We start from the raw sequence: 20,000 nt of genomic DNA on the forward strand, positions 1-20,000 counted from the left end.
ACAGTATTCTGGGATTTTTTGCACGTTTTTAATCTATTCAATATACGTATACCGTAATTGATTTATTTATTATCTTTTTCTCTTCTAGATTATGTATTGCATTGAACTGCTGCTGCTAAGTTAACAAATTTCACGTTAACTTTGTGAAACATGCCGGTGATAATAAACCTGATTCTGATGATACTCTGTTTCCAACATCTGCAGAATCTCGTATCTAATCTACCTGCATTGTACTTTGACACTTGACACACGGAATACCTGTTAATTTTGAGTGCATTGTTTGTGATAGCTTGCTGGGTAAACGCCACACAGATGATTACCGCACGTTACCCAGAAATCTCTGCGCTTCGCCGTCTGTGATCAGGCGAACAAATACGCATGCGTAAGGATCCCGGCTTGTTCCCGGATATCACGCATGCGCTCAGTCGACGAGAGGTTCGGAAGGATTGGCCGCAGGTAGGAGAGGAGCTCCGGGTGGAGGATAAGTCACACTGACATCCGAACGCGACAGAGATTTGCGACACTTTGTGATCGCCAGCCCCACTGCGGTCTTGCACCCTGTGGGATCCGGTCCTTTCCCTCGCTCTCAGCCCCAAGATTCGTACCCGGGCCCTGGGTAGCTTACCGCTGATGAACCAAGGTGCTGGCACCATTTCAGCGGCGCATGCGCATCGCTGGGTCCTGGGGTGACAGATGTATTTCTTGTTCGTGATGTCTTCTGGGTAGAAAGGCAGCCATAGATGAAATTGCCAGCGTTTTCCCCGCCAGTACTTGGGGCGGTTGGAAGCACGGGCGGAGGAAATAGAAACAGATAGATCTCATAAACACTGTCGAGCTCATAAGAAAGTAAGAAATAGGAGCAGGAGTAGGCCGTCTGGCCCGTCGACCCTGCTCCGCCATTCAAAAATAACATGGCTGATCTGGCCATGGATTCATTTCCATCTTCCTACCTTTTCCCCATCACCCTCCTACAATGCAAAAATCTATTCAACCTTGTCTTAAATATGGAAGAGAATTCCATGGATTCACCACTCTGTGGGAAAAGCAGTTCCTCCTCATCTCCATCCTGAATCTTGAGGCTACGTCCCCTAGTTCTAGTCTTACCTACCAGAGGAAACAACTTTCCTGCCTCTATCTTATATATCCCTTTCATAATTTTATATGCTTCTATAAGATCTCCTCTCATTCTTCTGAATTCCAGTGAGAACAGACCCAGGTGACTCATGGTCTAACCTCCTCACCTCTAGAAGCAACCTGGTGAACCTCCTCTGCACTGCCTCCAAAGCCAGTATATCCTTACTCAAGTAAGGGGACCAGAACTGCATGCAGTACTCCAGATGCGGCCTCAGCAGTACCCTGTACAGTTGCAGCATGACCTCTCTGCTCTTAAAATCAAGTTTTCTAGCAATGAAGGCCAACATTTTATTTGGCATCTTGACTGCCTGCTGCACCTGCAAGCCAACCTTTTGTGATTCATGCACAAGCACTTCCAAGTCCCTCTGCACAGCAGCATGCTGCAATATTTTTTACCGTTTAAATAATACTCTGCTCTTCCACTTTTCCTTCCATTGTGGATGACCTCACATTTACCAACACTGTACTCTATCTGCCAGATCCTTGCCCACTAACTTAACTTATCTACATCTCTGTGCCTTCTGCACAATTTGCTTTTCTACTCAATTTAGCATCATCAGCAGACTTAGATACACTACACTTGGTCCCCTCTTTCAGATTATTAATGTATATCATGTACTGCTGTGGGCCCAGCACCGCTCACCACTGATTGCCAGCCAGAGGTACACCCATCTATCCCAACTCTCTGCTTTCTGTTAGTTAGCCAATCCTCTATCCATGCTAAAACATCACCCCCATCTCTATGCATCCTTATCTTATGGATAGGACTTTTATGCGGCACCTCTAGCTGTGTAAATCCAAGCATTAGGATCTCGGAACAGAAATATAGTCTCAGTTAATCTCGGATGACGAGTTTACCTTCCAATTAATGAAAATGTTAATTAGTGCAGCATGGGGGGGGGAGAAAAAGCAAAATCCTCCCTTCAGCTTTAGTTCTTGAGAAAATCACCGTTGTTCTTCCTCCTCATGAATCAAACACCGACCAACCTCTGTTTTCAATATCTCCAATGATTTCGTCTTTGAACCATCCGTGGGAATGAATTCCACAGGTTCCTCTACGTGCATGAGACGTCTTGACATGGGGATAAAAATGCCAGCAGTCTTCTATATTTGTATCTCGTAACGCAAATCAAGCTCAATCAGATCTCCCCTCAGCCTCCTCCACTCCAGAGAAAACAACCCAGGTTTGTCTGAACTCTCCTTGCACAGTAGCTCAGGACTGTGATCCAGGTAACATCCTGGTGACCCTCATGTTCAGCAGGCATTGAAGAAGGTTAATGGTATGTTGACCTTCATAACAAGGGGAGTTGAGTATAGGAGCAAAGAGGTCCTTCTGCAGTTGTACAGGGCCCTGGTGAGACCACACCTGGACTATTGTGTGCAGTTTTGGTCTCTAAATTTCAGGAAGGATATTCTTGCTATGGAGGGAGTGCAGCGTAGGTTCACTGGGTTAATTCCAGGAATGGCGGGAATGTCATATGTTGAAAGATTGAAGCGACTGGGCTTGTATACACTGGAATTTAGAAGGATGAGAGGGGATCTGATTGAAACATACAAGATTATTAAGGGATTGGACACGCTACAGGCAGGAAACATGTTCCCAATGTTTGGGGAGTCCAGAACCAGAGACCAAGGTTTAAGAATAACGGGTAGACCATTTAGAATGGAGTTGAGGAAAAACTTTTTCACACAGAGGGTTGTGGATCTGTGGAATGCTCTGCCTCAGAAGGTAGTGGAGGCCAATTCTCTGGATTCTTTCAAGAAAGAGTAAGATAGAGCTCTTAAAGGTAGCGGAGTCAAGGGATATGGGGAGAAGGCAGGAGCAGGGTACTGATTGTGGATGATCAGCCATGATCACAGTGAACGGCGGTGCTGGCTCGAAGGGCAGAATGGCCTACTCCTGCACCTATTGTCTATTGTCTTTCACTCGTACCCTCCTGCAACTTTGACCCCTCTGCCACTTAACAGAGCCCCGCTTCATCCTCTTCATGGTCCTACTGAAACCCAGATTGTCCACAGATAGTCCCGCCGATTTCACCTGATTCAGTGTGAGGTTGGGAATCTCTTTGTCAATCAGTGGGGAGTTAGTAAAAGGGAGCATATACCATAACCCCATTTCTTCATCCTCTGAGTCCATATCCTTTTGAGGGGTGGGGTCCAGTCTAATCTCTCCTGCTGTTGGTCTTGAGTCACTCTGCAGCACTGCAAAGTCCTCCTACTAGGTGTAGGCCCCAGGTCAGGCTCTAGGTCAACCTGCACCTCTTGCCCGAGAGGCAGAATGTGGTTCCGATGGAGAATCTTGACAGGCCCATTCCCATCCTCTGGTTTCACCCAGAAAGCTGGTACGTTTGGCATCTGACCCTCCACTACATAGGGTGTAGCTGTCCAGTGGTCAGCCAACTTGTGCTTCCCAGATAGCCCCGAATTCCTCACAAAGACTTGGTCTCCGGCATGAGTTGGGAGAACCTAAACTTTTCATTATAACTCCGCTTATTTCCTTGATTCACCTTGGCAGCTGCGACCTCAGCTAATTCATAAGCCTTTTTCAGCTCCTTTCTCATATCAGGCGCATACTTCAGATAAATGTTCGGTGGCAGGCCTTTCTTGCCAGTCCCAAAACAATGGGTAACCTCGCCTCGCGCCCAAACATCAGATAATATGGCAAGTACCTGGTAGCTTCATTTCGTGCACAGTTGTAGCAGAGGACCAGATGTATAATATGTGGACTCCACTTGTTTTTCTTGCCGATTTCCAAGGTTCCAAGCATGTCTAGCAAGGTCTGGTTAAACCTCTCGGGCTGGGGATCACCCTGCGGGTGATAAGGCGTAGTACTTGACTTCTCGACTCCAAGCATGCTCAGTAACTCATGTATGAGCCGACACTAAAAAATTCCGTCCCTGATTACTATGTACCTGCCTGGGGAGGCCATAATAAATAAAATTCTCCTCCCATAATACTTTGGCCACTGTGGACACCCTCTAATCCTTGGTAGGAAAAGCCTGTGCATATCTGGTGTAGTGTAGTGATCCGTGATGACTAAGACATTTGCCATGTTGCTGGCATCTGGCTCTATTGACAGGAAATCCATACACACCAGGTCCAGGGGGCCTGCACTCTGCAAGTGGAACAATTGAGTGGCCCTTGTAGGTAGCATCTTCCTCCGTATGCATCGAATGCATGACTTGCTGTACTCTTTGACCTCCAGCTTCATTTCGGGCCAGTAGAACAGATCTCTGAGCAAACCATAGGTCTTTTCAACACCCAAATGGCCAGAATCATCATGAAGTGACTTCAGCACAATTCTCCAATTCTCCAGCAGAACCAGCTGGGAATGCTGAGGCCAGTCCAGACGTAATGTGACCTGGTATGGGATCTGGTTACTCCACTCCAATCTGGGCCATTTTGTTTCGTCTTCTCCACTTGGGCCTTGTCCCTTTTTTCGACCGCTGACCAAACGGTACCAATGCCCGTGTCATCTCACTGAGCAGCTGCCACTTCCCCAGGACTCAATTCTGTTAACTGGATTGTCTTCAGAGTGGGCAGGCTACAGTAAGCTTGTGGAATGGCACCATCACAAGCTCCCAATTGATCTACCATCTCCCGCTTGATCCTGTTCTAGCTTTTCCTCCACCTTCACCGTGATGGAAAACTGACACATGGCTTTCACTCCTGGGGCAGGAACGCTCTCCCACTCTCCGTCCCTGTCCAGCCCTTCGTGCGCACGTTGGGACAAAGCATCAGCATCAATGTTCCTACTTCCCGGCCAGTATTTCAGGCTGAAATTATAGACAAACAATGCCGCCAACCACCAATGACCTGGGACATCCAGTTTTGCAGAGGTCAGGATATATGCATGGCTGAGAGACTGATGTAGGGGGCAGGACTTCAGGTTCCTGGATCATTAGGACCTCTTCTGGGGGAGGTACAACCTATACAAAAAGGACGGGTTACACCTGAACCCAAAGGGGTCCAATATCCTAACAGGCAGGTTTAATACAGCTACCAGGGAGGGTTTAAACTAATTTGGTAGGGGGATGGGAACCAGAGTGATAGGGCTGAGAAAGGGGAAAACAGAAATAAATCAGAGATGGCATGCACCAGAGATGATAGAAAGGACAGGCAGGAAATGAGGCATAATCACAGCCAGTGGGATGAGTTACAGGGCAATAGAGGTGTGGTGCAGTTAAAACAGAAAGCAATAAATACTGGACTGAAAGTGTTCAATATTAATACCTAACGATTGAACCTTCCTAACTAACCTTCCGTGTGGAACCTTGTCAAAGGCCTTATTGAAGTCCATATAGACAACATCCATCGCTTTACCCTCATCAACTTTCCTAGTAACCTCTTCAAAAAATTCAATAAGATTTGTCAAACATAACCTTCTGCACACAAATCCATGTTGACTGTTCCTAATCAGACCCTGTCTATCCAGATGATTAATATACCATCTCTAAGAATACTTTCCATCAATTTACCCACCACTGACGTCGAATTCGCAGGCCGATAATTGCTAGGTTTACTCTTAGAACCCATTTTAAACAATGGAACAACATGGGCAATACGCCAATCCTCCCGCACCATCCCAGTTTCTAATGACACTTGAAATATTTCTGTCAGAACCCCTGCTATTTCTACACTTATTTCCCTCAAGGTGCTAGGGAATATCCTGTCAGGACCCGGAGGCTTATCCACTTTTATATTCCTTAAAAGCGCAAGTACTTCCTCTTCTTTAATCATCACAGTTTCCATAACTTCCCTACCTGTTTCCCCTACCGTACACAATTCAATATCCTTCTCTTTAGTGAATACCGGAGAAAAGAAATTGTTCAAAATCTCCCCCATCTCTTTTGGCTCCTCGCATAGCTGTCCACTCTGATTTTCTGAGGGACCAATTCTATTCCTCACTATCCTTTTGCTATTAATATAACTGTAGAAACCCTTTGGATTTATTTCACCTTACTTGCCAAAGCTACCTCATATCTTCTTTTAGCTTTTCTAATTTCTTACTTAAGATTCTTTTTACATTCTTTATATTCCTCGAGCACCTGATTTACTCCATGCTGCCTATATTTATTGTAGATATCTCTCTTTTTCCAAACCAAGTTTCCAATATCCCTTGAAAACCATGGCTCTCTCAAACTTTTAAACTTTCCTTTCAACCTAACAGGAACATAAATTTTCTGTATCCTCAAAATTTCACCTTTAAATGACCTCCATTTCTCTATTACATTCTTCCCATAAAACAAATTGTCCCAATCCACTCCTTCTAAATCCTTTTGCATCTCCTCAGATTTAGCCTTTCTCCAATCAAAAATCTCAACCTTGGGTCCAGACCTATTCTTCTCCATAACTATATTAAAACTAATGGCATTGTGATCACTGGACCCGAAGTGCTCCCCAACACAAACCTCCGTCACCTGACCTATCTCATTCCCTAACAGGAGATCCAACACTGCCCTTTCTCTAGTTGGTACCTCTGTGTATTGCTGCAAAGAACTATCCTGCACACATTTTACAAACTCCAACCCATTCAGCCCTTTTACAGTATGGGCTTCCCAGTCTATATGTGGAAAATTAAAATCTCCCACAATCACAACCTTGTGCTTACGACAAGTATCTGCTATCTCCTTACAAATTTGCTCCTGCACTTCTGGCTCCCCATTAGGTAGTCTATAATACACCCCTATAAGCGTTACTACACCTTTCCCATTCCTCAGTTCCACCCAAATAGCCTCCCTAGATGGGCACTCTAATCTATCGTGTCAGAGCACCACTGTAATATTTTCTCTGTCAAGCAATGTAACACCTCGCCCTCTTGTCCCTCCGATTCTATCACACCAGAAGCAACGAAATCCAGGAATATTTAGTTGCCAATCACATCTCTCCTGCATCCATGTTTCACTAATAGCTACAGCATCATACTTCCAGGTATGAATCCATGCTGGAAGCTCATCCACCTTTCTTATAATGCTCCTTGCATTAAAATAAATGCATTTAAGAAATTTTCCACCTCTTACTCTCTGTTTATCACTTAATGGTGCAAACAACTTTACTATTTTCTTTTTCTTCCTTCTCCCCTACATCTGTTCCTACACTCTGGTTCCCCTCCCCCCTTCTATCTAGTTTAAATCCACTGGAGCCTCTCTAGCAAACCTACCTGCAAGAATACTTGTCCCCCTCCAGTTCAGATGTAAACCGTCCTGCTGGAACAGGTCCCACCTTCCCTGGAAAACTGCTCAGTTATCTATAAATTCGAAGCCTTCCCTCCTGCACCATGTCTTCAGCCACTTGTTGACCTGCACTGTCTTACTATTTCTAAACCTGCTTGCACGTGGCACTGGTAGCAATCCTGAGATTGCTATCCTGCAGGTCCTGTCCTTTAACTTGGCGCCTAACACCTTAAACTCACCTTTCAGGACTTCCTCACTCTTCCTACCCATGTCGTTGGTCCCTACATGGACCACGACATCCGGCTGCTCACCCTCCATCTTGAGAATACTAAAAACTCGATCCGAGATATCGCGGACCCTGGCACCAGGGAGGCAACAGACCATCCGGGATTCTCGATCTCTTCCACAGAACCTCTCATCTGTCCCCCTTACTATCGAATCCCCTATCATACTGCTCTGCTCTTTTCCCTCCTTCCCTTCTGAGCTGAGGGTCCCGTCTCGGTGCCAGAGACGCAACCACTGCAACTTGTTCCTGGTAAGTCGTCCCCATCAACAGTATCCAAAACAATGTACTTATTATTGGTGGGAAGGGCCACAGGGGGGGCTCTGCTCATTCTGTCTCTTCCCCCTCCCTGTCCTGACAGTCACCCAGCTACCTATCTCCTAACTCTTAGGGGTGACCATCTTCCTGTAACTCCCGTTTATTTCTGCCTCTGCCTCTGGAATGATCCAAAGTTCATCCAGCTCCAGCTCCAGTTCCCTAACTCAGGAGCTGCAGCTGGATGCACCTTTTATAGGTATAGTCATCAGGGATGATTGTATGATTCCCACATACTGCAAACGGAGCACTGAACTGCCGTAACTGCTGCCTCCATTACCTACTCTTAGGTAATTGATTTATTAATGGAACTTACCCAGCCTTACCTCACTTGGAGTGAAGCTCTTCCTCAGCCTCTGCTCGCCGAAGCCTCTGGAGCCAAAGCCTTCTTACTCTGTCTCCCCTACTCCGTCGCCCGCTACAACGTTGCCCGCTCCGTTAATCTTCTCTCTTTTAAACACTCCCGCTGCCTCACGGTCCGACTTACACACACATGCGCAGTCATGCTCCGTTCAACTGCCGAAGAAATAACCAACCTTCGCAATCTTCTCTCTTTTAAACAGTTCCACTGCCTCACAATCCGACTTACACGCGCTTAATTATAATGCTTAATTTGACCAGTAAAGCAAAAAAAAAAGAAAAGGGCCCATTTTAATGAAACAGACTAATGTGCACAAGTTGGATCTCACAGTTTTCCTCTTCACCGATCCTCCTTCAATCTCCCCGAGCTTCATCAAATCATGGCTCCACTCCGGGTTGAGTCCTATGATCTCTTCTGTCCGGCGTCTTCTCCCTTCATCTCTCACTGAACAAAAGACCCCGCTCACACTGGTGTCAGGCTGCAATATGAAAAACACACTCCCTTCATTGGGCAGCTGACATTCCAAAGCTCCCGTTATCTCTAACCATAAACCAAACACTGCTTCTGCGGAAAGATCATTACTTTAACAGTGAAACCTTTACCACGGTGTAACATCTGTTAACACCACCAGCCCCTGCAAACCCATCTCTGTACATTCCTCCAACCACTCCACTCTCCCCATCTTGTAAACCACTCCTCATCTCTGTTACCCTCTCCGACCACTACACCCCTCCCATCACTGTAAACCCCTACACCCCTCCAAATCTCTGTAAACACCACCAACCTCTACACCCCCCATTTTGTTAATTCCTCCAATCACTGCACCCTCTCCATCTCGTAAACCACTCATCTCTGTAAATTCATCCAGCCAGTACACCCCTCCCCATATCTGTAAACCTCTTTTGACCCCAACCTCTCTTCACTCACCATCCGTGAAATCCCTTTTAACCCCTGCACTTCTCTACATCTCTGTAAGTCCTTCTGAACCCATAACCCCTGGCATCTGCGAAAACCTTTCTGACCCTACACCCTTTCCCATTTCTGTAAACTCCTCCAATCACTACCCCCCTACCCCTCACTGTAAACCCTTCTGACTCCTATACCCCTCCCCATTTCTGTAAACACCAACAACCCGACAAGCTTCCCTCTCTCTGTAAACAGCTCCACCCACTGCATCCCCCAAACCTACCCCCACCCCTCCAACCCCTCCCCCTCTGTAAATCCCTAAGTCCCTACACCCTCCTCCATCCCTTAAACCCCTCCAACCCTGGCACCCCTCCCTATCCCTGTAAACACCACTAACCTCTACATCCCCTCCATCTCTGTAAATTCTTCCAACCACTACACCCTCCCCATCTTGTAAACCCCTCCTCATCTCTGGAAACAACATCCGCCCCTACACCCCCATCCCTGTAAATTGTTCCAACCTGTATACCCCTCCTCATTTTTATAAACCTCTCTTGACCCCAACACCATTCACAGTCCGTGAAATCCCTTCTTGTCCCGACACTACTCTGTGTCTCTGTAACCCCTTCTGAACCCAAAACTGTTGGCATCTGTGAAAACCTGTCTGCAGCACACCCCTCCCTATTTCTGTAAACCTGTCTGATCCGTACACTCCTCACTATCTCTGTAAATCCCTGTAACCCCACATCGTTCCCCTTCAAGTGCTGACTAAACAAGAATCTATCAACCTCTAACTTAAATATACCCAATGACCTGGCCTCCACAGCTGCCTGTAGCAATGAATACCTCAGATTCACTACGGCCTGGCTAATGAAATTCCTCCTCAGAATACACTTTCAAAGGACGCCTCTCGGTTCTGTGTCTGTGCCGGTGTCTTCTGGTCTTGGACTCCCCCACTATAGGATGCATCCTCTTCACATCCACTCTGTCGGGGCCAATCAATACAAATAAAAAGGTTAGCTGCATTTGGAAACTGATTGGGGAGAAAAAAATGTTGTTTACTTCTGCAAAATGCTGAAGGAGTTCAGCGGGTTAGGCAACACCTATGGAATGAAATCAACAGTCAATGTTTCGAGTGGGACCCTTCACTACGTCTCGACTGTTTATTCCTCTGCTTCGATGTTGCCTGATCTGCAGTTGTGTACTCTGTGTTTCCAGCATCTGCAGAATCTCGTGTGCTATCTGCTTTTGCAAGAGGGTTGTATGTTGACAATTGACACACGGAATACCTTTCGATATTGAGTTCATTGTTTCTGCAGCTTGCTGCATTAAGGTAGCTGCTGAGAGTTCTACTGACAAACGTTGACTGATTTTGAACCACATAACACAGGGGAACCAGTGATTGCTGACAGTTTATCCAGAAATCTCCGTTTTCGGAATTCATTGCCAGTGACTAGGTGATCAAATACGTATGCATTCAGTGGATTAGAGGCTCAGAATCATTTGCCGCGGGTAGGAGTGGGACTCCAGGCTCCGGTGCCAGCTCTGGCATCGGAGCCACGACTGAGAGACAGATACTATGATCTCTGGACACGCTTTGGTCCTGCTTGATGGGACAGTCCTGGTCCTTTCCCTCTCTCTCAGCCCCATGATCTATACCCAGACCCTGGAGAGCTTTCCTTGAGTGACAGGTAGACAGGTTTCTCGGTCGTGGGGATTTCTGGGTAAAGAGGCTGCCATGGGTGACACTGCTGGTGTTTTCCCTGCCAGTCCTTAGGGCGTATGGGAGCTAATGGATGTCCCAAACACTGCCGACCTCCGTCTATCTAAATCGAATGATTAGGAACTTGGAAATAAATATAAATCCCAGTTGAGCTTGGATGGACATTCTACCTTCCAGTCAATGAAAATGTCACTTTGTGCTGCATTTAAAAAAAAATCTTTCCATCGGCTTTAGTCCTTAGAAAATCACCTTTATTCCACCTCCTCTTGTTCTGGACCTTTCTACCTATGAGAACTTGTTTTGTGCCATTCTGTCTGGGTACATAATGCTAACAAACACCTTTTGTCCTGGATAACAAGCGACCTGTAGTTTACTGCCCTCCCCGTCACATTCACTGGCATTCCCATTGGTGAGTTCACACTGTCAGTCACCTGTTGGGTGGGGATTAGAGTGATTAGAACATCTCCAGCATCAGTCGTATATTCACAAGTGCTCTTTGTGGAGCTGTGGGACATGGCTAGAAATTGAAGTAATACTAATGGAGAGAGGCAAACTGAGCCATGTCACAGATTGATGAAGGGCAGAAATGTCCCATTCTGATACAGACAGGGATACAGTCAGAGAATTTGATGGTCAGTCAGGATGCCTGATCGGTGCCCAGTTAGAAGATGAGTTCCTCCAACTGGAGTTGAACTTTGTAGCAATGTGCTGTCCGAGCTCACGGCAGACGAAAATCTCACCTGAAATATTGTCTTTCACCCTTTGATGTCTTTTGTAAATATTTTTGCAGGTTAGAAGTAGCAGAAAATTTGTGTATGGGAGTCCCAAATGCAACGACACATCAGTTTTGCTGACTCTATCCGGATGTTTAAGGAGTGACCAGATATTTCCTTGCAAAACTGATATATATCATTTGTCGATCCTTGGAGATGAAGAATATCTCATTCCAGCTGGAAGTGTACTTTGTGTCTGAAATGTAGTTCTCTGTTATTCGTTAGAGATCAGTTCTTCAACTGCATTGATTGTGCGAGGGATTAAAGACATCTGACATCTGACTTACAGAATTGCCCGAAAATTGATCACAGTGAGGTATCATTCCGCTTCTCTGTGTGGGAAGAGAGTTACTCACAGCCTGCCCATAGACACGTCAGTGAGTTCAGAGTGGGGAAAAGCCATTCACCTGCTCTGTGTGGAAGGCAATCTTCTCAGTCATCCAGCCTGAAGATACATCAGCAAGTTCACATCTTAGTGAGATACTCCACCTGTTCTGACTGTGGGAAACAATTCATTCTGTCATCGATGGTAATGATATTAGAAAGTTCACCAGTGAGAGTACGATAACCTGCTCACACACTGGTGCGAGGCCGTTCACCTGCTCTGAATGTGGAAAAGGGTTAACTCAGTCATCTCAACTGAACAAACCTCTACAAATGCACTCTGAGAAGATGCCATTCACCTGCTCAGACTGTGGGAAGGAATTCACTCGGTCATCTGACCTCAAAGTACATCAGCGAGTTCACACTGGGGAGAAACCGTTCACTTGCTCAGACTGCGAGAAGGCATTCGCTCGGTCGTCTCAACTGAATGCACATCAGCGAGTTCACACTGGGGAGAGGCTGTTCACCTGTTCTGAATGTGAGAAGGCATTCACAGACTCACATGCATTACAGAGACACCGTCGAGTTCACACCGGGGAGAAGCCATTCACCTGCTCGGACTGTGGAAAGGCCTTCACACACTCATCCACGCTACAGAGACATCATCGAGCTCACACAGGGGAGAGGCCGTTTACCTGCTCTGAATGTGGGAAAGGATTCACTCAGTCATTCCAAATGAAGGAACATCAACGAGTTCACACTGGGGAGAAACCGTTCACCTGCTCAGATTGTGGGAAGGAATTCACTCGGTCATCTGACTTGAAAGTACATCAGCGAGTTCACACTGGGGAGAAACCGTTCACCTGCTCTGTATGTGGGAAGGGATTCACTCGGTCATCTCACCTACTGGTACACCAGTTGGTTCACACCGGTGAGAGGCCATTCACCTGCTCAGACTGTGGGAAGGGATTTACTCACTCATCCACACTAAGGAAACATCAGTTGGTTCACACTGGGGAGAGGCCATTCACCTGCTCTGAATGTGGGAAGGGATTCACTCGGTCATCTCACCTACTGACACACCAATTAGTTCACACAGGGGAGAGGCCATTCATCTGTTCTGTATGTGGAAAGGGATTCACGCTCTCATCCACACTACAGAGGCACCAGCGGGTTCACACTGGGGAGAGGCCGTACACTTGTTCTGAATGTGGAAAGGCATTCACTCAATCATCCAGCCTTTTGTCTCACTACAGAGTTCACACTGGAAAGAGGCCCTTCACCCACGCTGAATGTGGGAAGTGATTCACTCAGTCACCCTCCCCTGTGTCGCACCACTGAATTCACACTGGGGAGAGGCCCTTCACCTGCTCTGAATGTGGGAAGGGATTCACTCAGAAATCTGAACGTGTCACACTCCCAAGCTTTGACCAGATGCCAGTCGGAGAGATCAGAATCTCTTCGAGGTTTCAGTGAGGAGAGGCTTCAGTTAGAGAAGACAAAAAAAGAGCTGTAGGTGAAGTTTTATTCCCCTTGCGCTTTTATATTTGCTCATTTAGAACAGTAGAAATTCCAGGCAGGACAGTGGGATGAACCCCTTTCCCAGATGGTATGTTGCCTCCTGGATACCAGAGTCTGGGACATCTTGAATTGAATCCACAGAATTCTTAACTGGGAAGGTGAATAGCCAAAGGTCATGCTGCATGCTGGTACTGATGACATGGTTAGGATGAGTGATGAGGTTCTGCAAAGGGAGTTAGGTGCTAAGGTTTAGGGGAGGATCTCTGGGGTTGAGAGCTCTGGATTGCTACCCGTGCCACATGCCAGTGCGACCAGATATAGGAAGATTATACTGGTAACCATGTGGCTTAGGAGTTGGTGTAGGAAGGAGGGCATAACATTTTAGGATCATTAGAGCCTGTGAGGTTTAGGATGTGTGCAGCAGTGAGTGCATTGGGGGAAGGGGCTATCAGTGATGTGCGCACACTAACATGCAGTTGGGGAGATAGTGGAGGGGAGGGAGGGAGAAGGGGATTGAGGGAATGGGAGAGGGGATGGAGATAGGGCTCCCACACCAGGTCCCAGAATTGGCCCCATTCTCCCCCCCTCCCCCCAAGCTGGGGGTAAGCATTGAGTTGCCATGCCTAGAAGAAAATGAATCGTTCAATAGTACTGTACACGTATATGGCTAATGTACTTTGATAAGAAATTTACTTTGGAATGTATTGTTTGTAAAACATGTACTGATGCAAAATGGTTTCAATGAACATCTGAGACCGGAAAACAAACTGGTGATGGGCCCTGCTGCTCCATGCCAGCCAAGAACCCCCTCCTGAGTCTGTTCCAGCTGCCTGTGCTTGATCCATCTCCCCATGTACCTGTCCTAGTATCTTTTATTTTCCCTCTTCACTCCATTCTGGCAGGGGGGAACTGAACTGAAGTGACAGAGGAAAGGGAGGTTGGCTCAGAAATAGAGAAAGCTTGAAGACAATGCAAAAGGAAGGACAGGCAGGTGATAGAGAAGGGAAACGCTCAGACCGATGGTTTAAAATGTGTCTATTTTAATGCGAGGAGTATTATAAATGGCTACTTCAAGTGCTAGGCTTTAGATGTTTCAGAAAGGACAAGGAGGGTGAGAAAAGAGTTGGGAGTGTGGCACTGTTGATCAGAGATAGTGTCACGCAGAAAAGGAGGAAGTCGTGGAGGTGTTGTCTACAGAGTCTCTGTGGGTGGAACTTTGAAATAGGAAGGGGTCAATAACTACTGGGTGTTTTATATAGACCCACCCAATAGTAACAGGGGCATCGAGGAGCAGATAAGGAGACAGATTCTGGAAAGGAGTGATAATAACAGGGTTGTTGTGGTGGGAGATTTTAATTTCCCAAATATTGATCAGCATCTCCTGAGAGCAAGGGGTTCAGATGGGGTCGGGTTAGGTGTGTTCAGGAAGGTTTCTTGACACAATTTTAGATAAGCCTAGAAGAGGAGAGGCTGTACTTGATCTGGTATTGGGAAATGCACCTGGTCAGGTGTCAGGTCTCACAGTGGGAGAGCATTTTGGAGATAGTGATCACAATTCTATCTCTTTTACCATAGCATTGGAGAGGGGTAGGAACAGAGAAGTTAACGTTTAATTGGAGTAAGGGGAATTATGAGGCTATCAGGCAGGAACTTGGAAGCTTAAATTGGAAACAGATGTTCTCAGGGAAACGTACAGAAGAAATGTGGCAAATGTTCTGGGGATATTTGTGTGGGGTTCTGCGTAGGTACGTTCCAATGAGATGGAAAGGATGGTAGGGTACAGGAACTGTGGTTTACAAAGGCTGTTGTAAATCTAGTCAAGAAGTAAAGAAAAGCTTACGAAAAGTTCAAAAAACTAGGTAATGATAGGAATCTAGAAGATTATAAGGCTAACAGGAAGGAGTTTAAGAATGAAATTAGGAGAGCCAGAAGGGGCCATGAGAAGGCCATGGCAGACAGTATTAAGGAAACCCCCAAGGCATTCTACAAGTATGTGAAGAGCAAGAGGATAAGACTTCACAGAATAGGACCAATCAAGTGTGACAGTGGCAAAGTGATTATGGAACCGGAAGAGACAGCAGAGGCACTGAATGAATACTTTGTTTCAGTATTCACTATGGAAGAGGACCTTGGTAATTGTAGGGATGACTTGCAGTGGACTGAAAAGCTTGAGTATGTAGATATTAAGGGAGAGGATGTGCTGGAGCTTTGGAAAGCATCAAGTTGGATAAGTCACCGGGACCGGACGGGATGTACTGTGGGAGGCGAGGGAGGAGATTGCTGATCCTCTGGCAATGATCTTTGAATCATCAATTGGGATGGGACAGGTTCTGGAGGATTGGAGGGTTGCGGATGTTGTTCCATTATTCAAGAAAGGGAGTAGAGAAAGCCCAGGAAATTATAGACCAGTGAGTCTTACTTCAGTCGTTGGTAAGTTGATGGAGGAGATCCTGAGAGGCAGGATTTATGAATTATTGGAGAGGCATAATATGATTCACAATCGTCAGCATGGCTTTGTCAAAGGCAGGTCTTGCCTTAAGAGCCTGATTGAATTTTTTGAGGTTGTGACTAAACACATTAATGAAGGTAGAGCTGTAGATGTAGGGTATATGGATTTTAGCAAAGCATTTGATAAGGTACCCCATGCAAGGCTTATTAAGAAAGTAAGGAGGCATGGGATCCAAGGGGACATTGCTTTGTAGATCCAGAACTGACTTGCCCACAGAAGGCAAATGGTAGTTGTAGGTGTGTCATATTCTGCATGGAGGCCAGTGACCAGTGGTATGCCTCTGGGATCTGTTCTGGGACCCCTACTCTTTGTGATTTTTATAAATGACCTGGATGAGAAAGTGGAGGGATGGTTAGTAAATTTGCTGATGACACAAATCTTGGGGGTGTTGTGGATATTGTGGAGGGCTGTCAGTGGTTACAGCCGGACATTGATAGGATGCAAAAGTGCGCTGAGATGTGGCATCTGAGTTCAACCCAGATAAGTGTGAGGTGGTTCATTTTGGTAGGTCAAATATGATGGCAGAATATAGTATTAATGGTAAGACTCTTGGCAGTGTGGAGGATCAGAGGGATCTTGGGGTCTGAGTCCATAGGACACTCAAAGCTGCTACGCAGGTTATCTCTTTGGTTCAGAAGGCATACAGTACATTGGCCTTCATCAATCGTGGGATTGAGTTTAGGAACTCAGAGATAATGCTGCAGCTATATAGGACCCTGATCAGACCCCACTTGGAGTACTGGGCTCAGTTCTGGTCACCTCACTACAGGAAGGATGTGAAAACCATCGAAAGGGTGCAGAGGAGACTTACAAGGATGTGGCCTGGATTGGGGAGCATGCCTTATGAGAATAGGTTGAGTGAACTTGGTCTTTTCTCCTTGGAGCGACGGAGGATGAGAGGTGACCTGATAGAGGAGTACAAGATAATGAGAGGCATTGATCATGTGGATAGTCAGAGGCTTTTTCCCAGGGCTGAAATGGCTAGCGTGAAAGGACATATTTTTAAGGTGCTTGAAAGTAGGTACAGAGGATAAGTTCATGGATAAGTTTTTTTTTTACGCAGAGAGGTGAGTGTGTGGAATGGGGTGGCAGTGGTGGAGGCGAAAACGATAGGGTCTTTTAAGAGACTCCTGGGTGGATACATGGAGCTTAGAAAAATAGAGTAGCTTAGGTAGTTCTAAGGTAAGGACATGTTCGGCGCAGCATTGTGGACTGAAGGGCCTGAATTGTGCTGTATGTTTTCCATGTTTCTTTCTCCTTCCTTCTCCCCATAACTTTTGACACCCTTCCTAATCAAGTGCCAATCAACCTCTGTTTTAAATATCCCATTGACTTGACCTCTGAGCCTTCTGTGGCAATGAGTTCCACAGGTGCACCACCCTCTGGCTAAATAATTTCCTCTCTTCATCTCTCTCAATGTATACTCTCTGATATTAGACACCTGGGAATAAAATTGTCAGCTATCTACTCTCTGCCTCACATAATTCTTTTCAAGCTCTATCAGTTCTCTCCACAGCCACCTCCACTTCAGAGAAAACACCCCAAGTTTACCTGACCTCTTTACACGGTAGCTCATGGCTCTAATCCAGGCAAAATCGCTATGAACCTCTTCTGCACCTTTTCCAAAGTATCAGTAATACAGTGGAGAAAAGATGGAGGCAGGAGAGAGGAGCTGGCGTAAGTTGATTGGAATGGGAAACCAGCAGGATGACAGTTTGGCAGCAATGGCCAATGCAAAAGGCAGAGGATAGGTGTATCTCAAAGGCAGTGAAGTATTCTAAAGGGAGTTCGAGGCAATCATGGCTGACAAGAGAAGTCACGTAGAGCCCCAGAGCAATCAAATGCACATAACATGACAAGCCTTTCAATCCTGGAATCATTCTGGTGAACCCCCTTTGAACGCTCTCCAATGCCAACACATTCTTTCTTAGATAAAGGGCCACACTTGCTCCAAGTGGGGCCTCACCAATGTCAAGCCACAGCATTACATCATTGCTTTTAAATTCTGGTTCTCTTGAAATGAATGCTGTTATTGCATTTGCTTTCCTCAACCTGTAAGAAAGTTTCTGATGCATCCTCAAAATTCGATTCTTGCATTGAACAGTCATGGGTAACAACCTCATCCTTTACATCAGTCTTTTTAGGTACAGCTCTTGTTACAATACAGGAAGAATCTGTGTTAGAATCCCTCTGTGGTTCCTCAGAGTTAGGATTTATTGTTAACTGCACTTCAGGAAACACTTGTCCACCTGCTAAGTCATTCCCTAATAAAAGAGAAACATCGTTCACAGGTAAACTGGATTGTAGTCCTACTTTAACCACCCCTGTAACTAATCCTGACCTTACATTTACTCTATGTAAATATACTGGCATAAGGGCACTCCCAACTCCGCTTATATGATTTAGCTCTCCAATGTCAGACTCATCACTAGACTTTAGCACACTGTCTAATATTAGTGATTGAGAAGCTCCAGTATCTCTAAGTATTCTTTTTGGTACTGAATTGGATCCTTCTTTCAAGGATACAAATCCTTCTGTTATAAAAGTCTCATATCCCTTCTTAACTTGGTCAGACTCTGACACATCTTCATTAGTATTTTCTAAACCCTGTGGTTTTACAGGTGTTTCAAGATGCTGCATACAAGCATCTGGGACGGCTTCTTTCTCTTTCTTTTTCAATCGAAAGTAGTTAGCTACTACATGTCCAGGTTTCTTACAATAATTACAAATACCAAAATGTCTTTCCTTCACATGTGTCCCTTCATCCTTACTTTTCTCACTAACTTCAGGTGTAATTTCTGGTTTACCTTGACTCTCTGTGCTATTTTTCCTTTTAAATCTTCTACCTGGAAAAATTTATTCTTATGAATTAAAGCATACTCATCAGCTAATATAGCAGTCTCCTGCAATGTAGCAGTGTCCCTTTCATTTAAGTATGTTCTCACTTCAACGGGAATGCGTCTTTTAAATTCCTCCAGTAAAATCAACTCTTTTAATTTATTATACTCCCCATTCACGTTTTTAGAGGAAACCCATCTCTCAAAACACACAGATTTCTCATAGGCAAATTCTACATAAGTTTTTTCCACAGGTTTCTTATAATTTCTGAATCTTTCTCTATACGCTTCCAGAACCAACTCATATGCCTTTAATATATGCCGTTTAACAATATCATAATCCAGTGCTTGCTCAGCATTTAAAGCTGTATAAACTTGTTGTGCCTTGCCTTTAATTACACTTTGTAATATCACTGGCCATTGCTCTTTCGGCCACCCTAAACTCGGAGCAATAGTTTCGAAATGCTGGAAATATTTGTCCACTTCAGCTTCATTAATGGAGGAGCCAAAATAACCTCACGACTAGCAATAAATTGTTTCTTAGAACCAGAAGACTGATTTCCCATCCTTAATTTCTCCACCTCTAACTCAAATTTCCTCTGGTTTTCAGCTTCTCTTTCTTTAACTTCCCTTAGTTTACTTTCCTCTCTTTCTTTAAATTCCCTTAATTTATTTGCTCTCTTTCGGCCATTTCCGCTTTAAATCTTTCAAACTTTATCTGTTCAAGATGTAACTAGACTTCCAGATTACTCATTGGACCCTCATCATCTAACGTCTCCAAACCCATATAATGCTCAGCGATTTTTTTCTTTGTATTAAAGCCTCTGTGGTGTTCTTCGTAATTCCCTTAATATCCAACTTCCTAGCAATCTCCAACACCACAGATTTTTTCGCATTCACTAAAGACACCGGGCCAGGCGTGTCCATACAGTCGTCAACATTCATTGCTGCCGAATACCATTCACACACCAATCAAACTAAAAAAAAAAGGGTATTTCCCTTTTCCAAATCAGAATGGCAATTACCAGTACTTAAACTCAAAATTGGAACAAGATCCCACGAGCCCCCAAAAATTATGTTATGTAACCGGCAACAATGAATATCAATCGAGGCAGGTTATATAAAACAAACAAACATTTAT

General features: G+C 45.3%; 1 protein-coding gene across 2 annotated transcripts; it reads left to right on the forward strand.

Moving 5' to 3' along the window:
* The first annotated feature begins 366 nt into the window (after positions 1–366).
* LOC134340259 (zinc finger protein 229-like) lies at positions 367–15,641 on the forward strand. Of its 2 annotated transcripts, none has more exons than XM_063037279.1 (2): positions 367–456; positions 11,686–15,641. In XM_063037279.1, the coding sequence occupies exon 2, from the start codon at positions 12,326–12,328 to the stop codon at positions 13,295–13,297; it is 972 nt and encodes a 323-aa protein (XP_062893349.1). In that variant the 5' UTR covers positions 367–456; positions 11,686–12,325; the 3' UTR covers positions 13,298–15,641. The 2 variants fall into 2 exon arrangements, with proteins under 2 accessions (XP_062893349.1, XP_062893350.1); XM_063037280.1 differs by lacking the exon at positions 367–456 and adding an exon at positions 524–640.
* The last annotated feature ends 4,359 nt before the right edge of the window (positions 15,642–20,000 follow it).

Source organism: Mobula hypostoma, chromosome X1 (genome assembly GCF_963921235.1).
Source record: "Mobula hypostoma chromosome X1, sMobHyp1.1, whole genome shotgun sequence".
NCBI classification, from domain to species: Eukaryota; Metazoa; Chordata; class Chondrichthyes; order Myliobatiformes; family Myliobatidae; genus Mobula; species Mobula hypostoma.

Coding starts and splice junctions, on each gene's coding strand:
- LOC134340259 (XM_063037279.1), top strand. CDS start 12,326: ATGCACTCTGAGAAGATGCCATTCACCTGCTCAGACTGTGGGAAGGAA.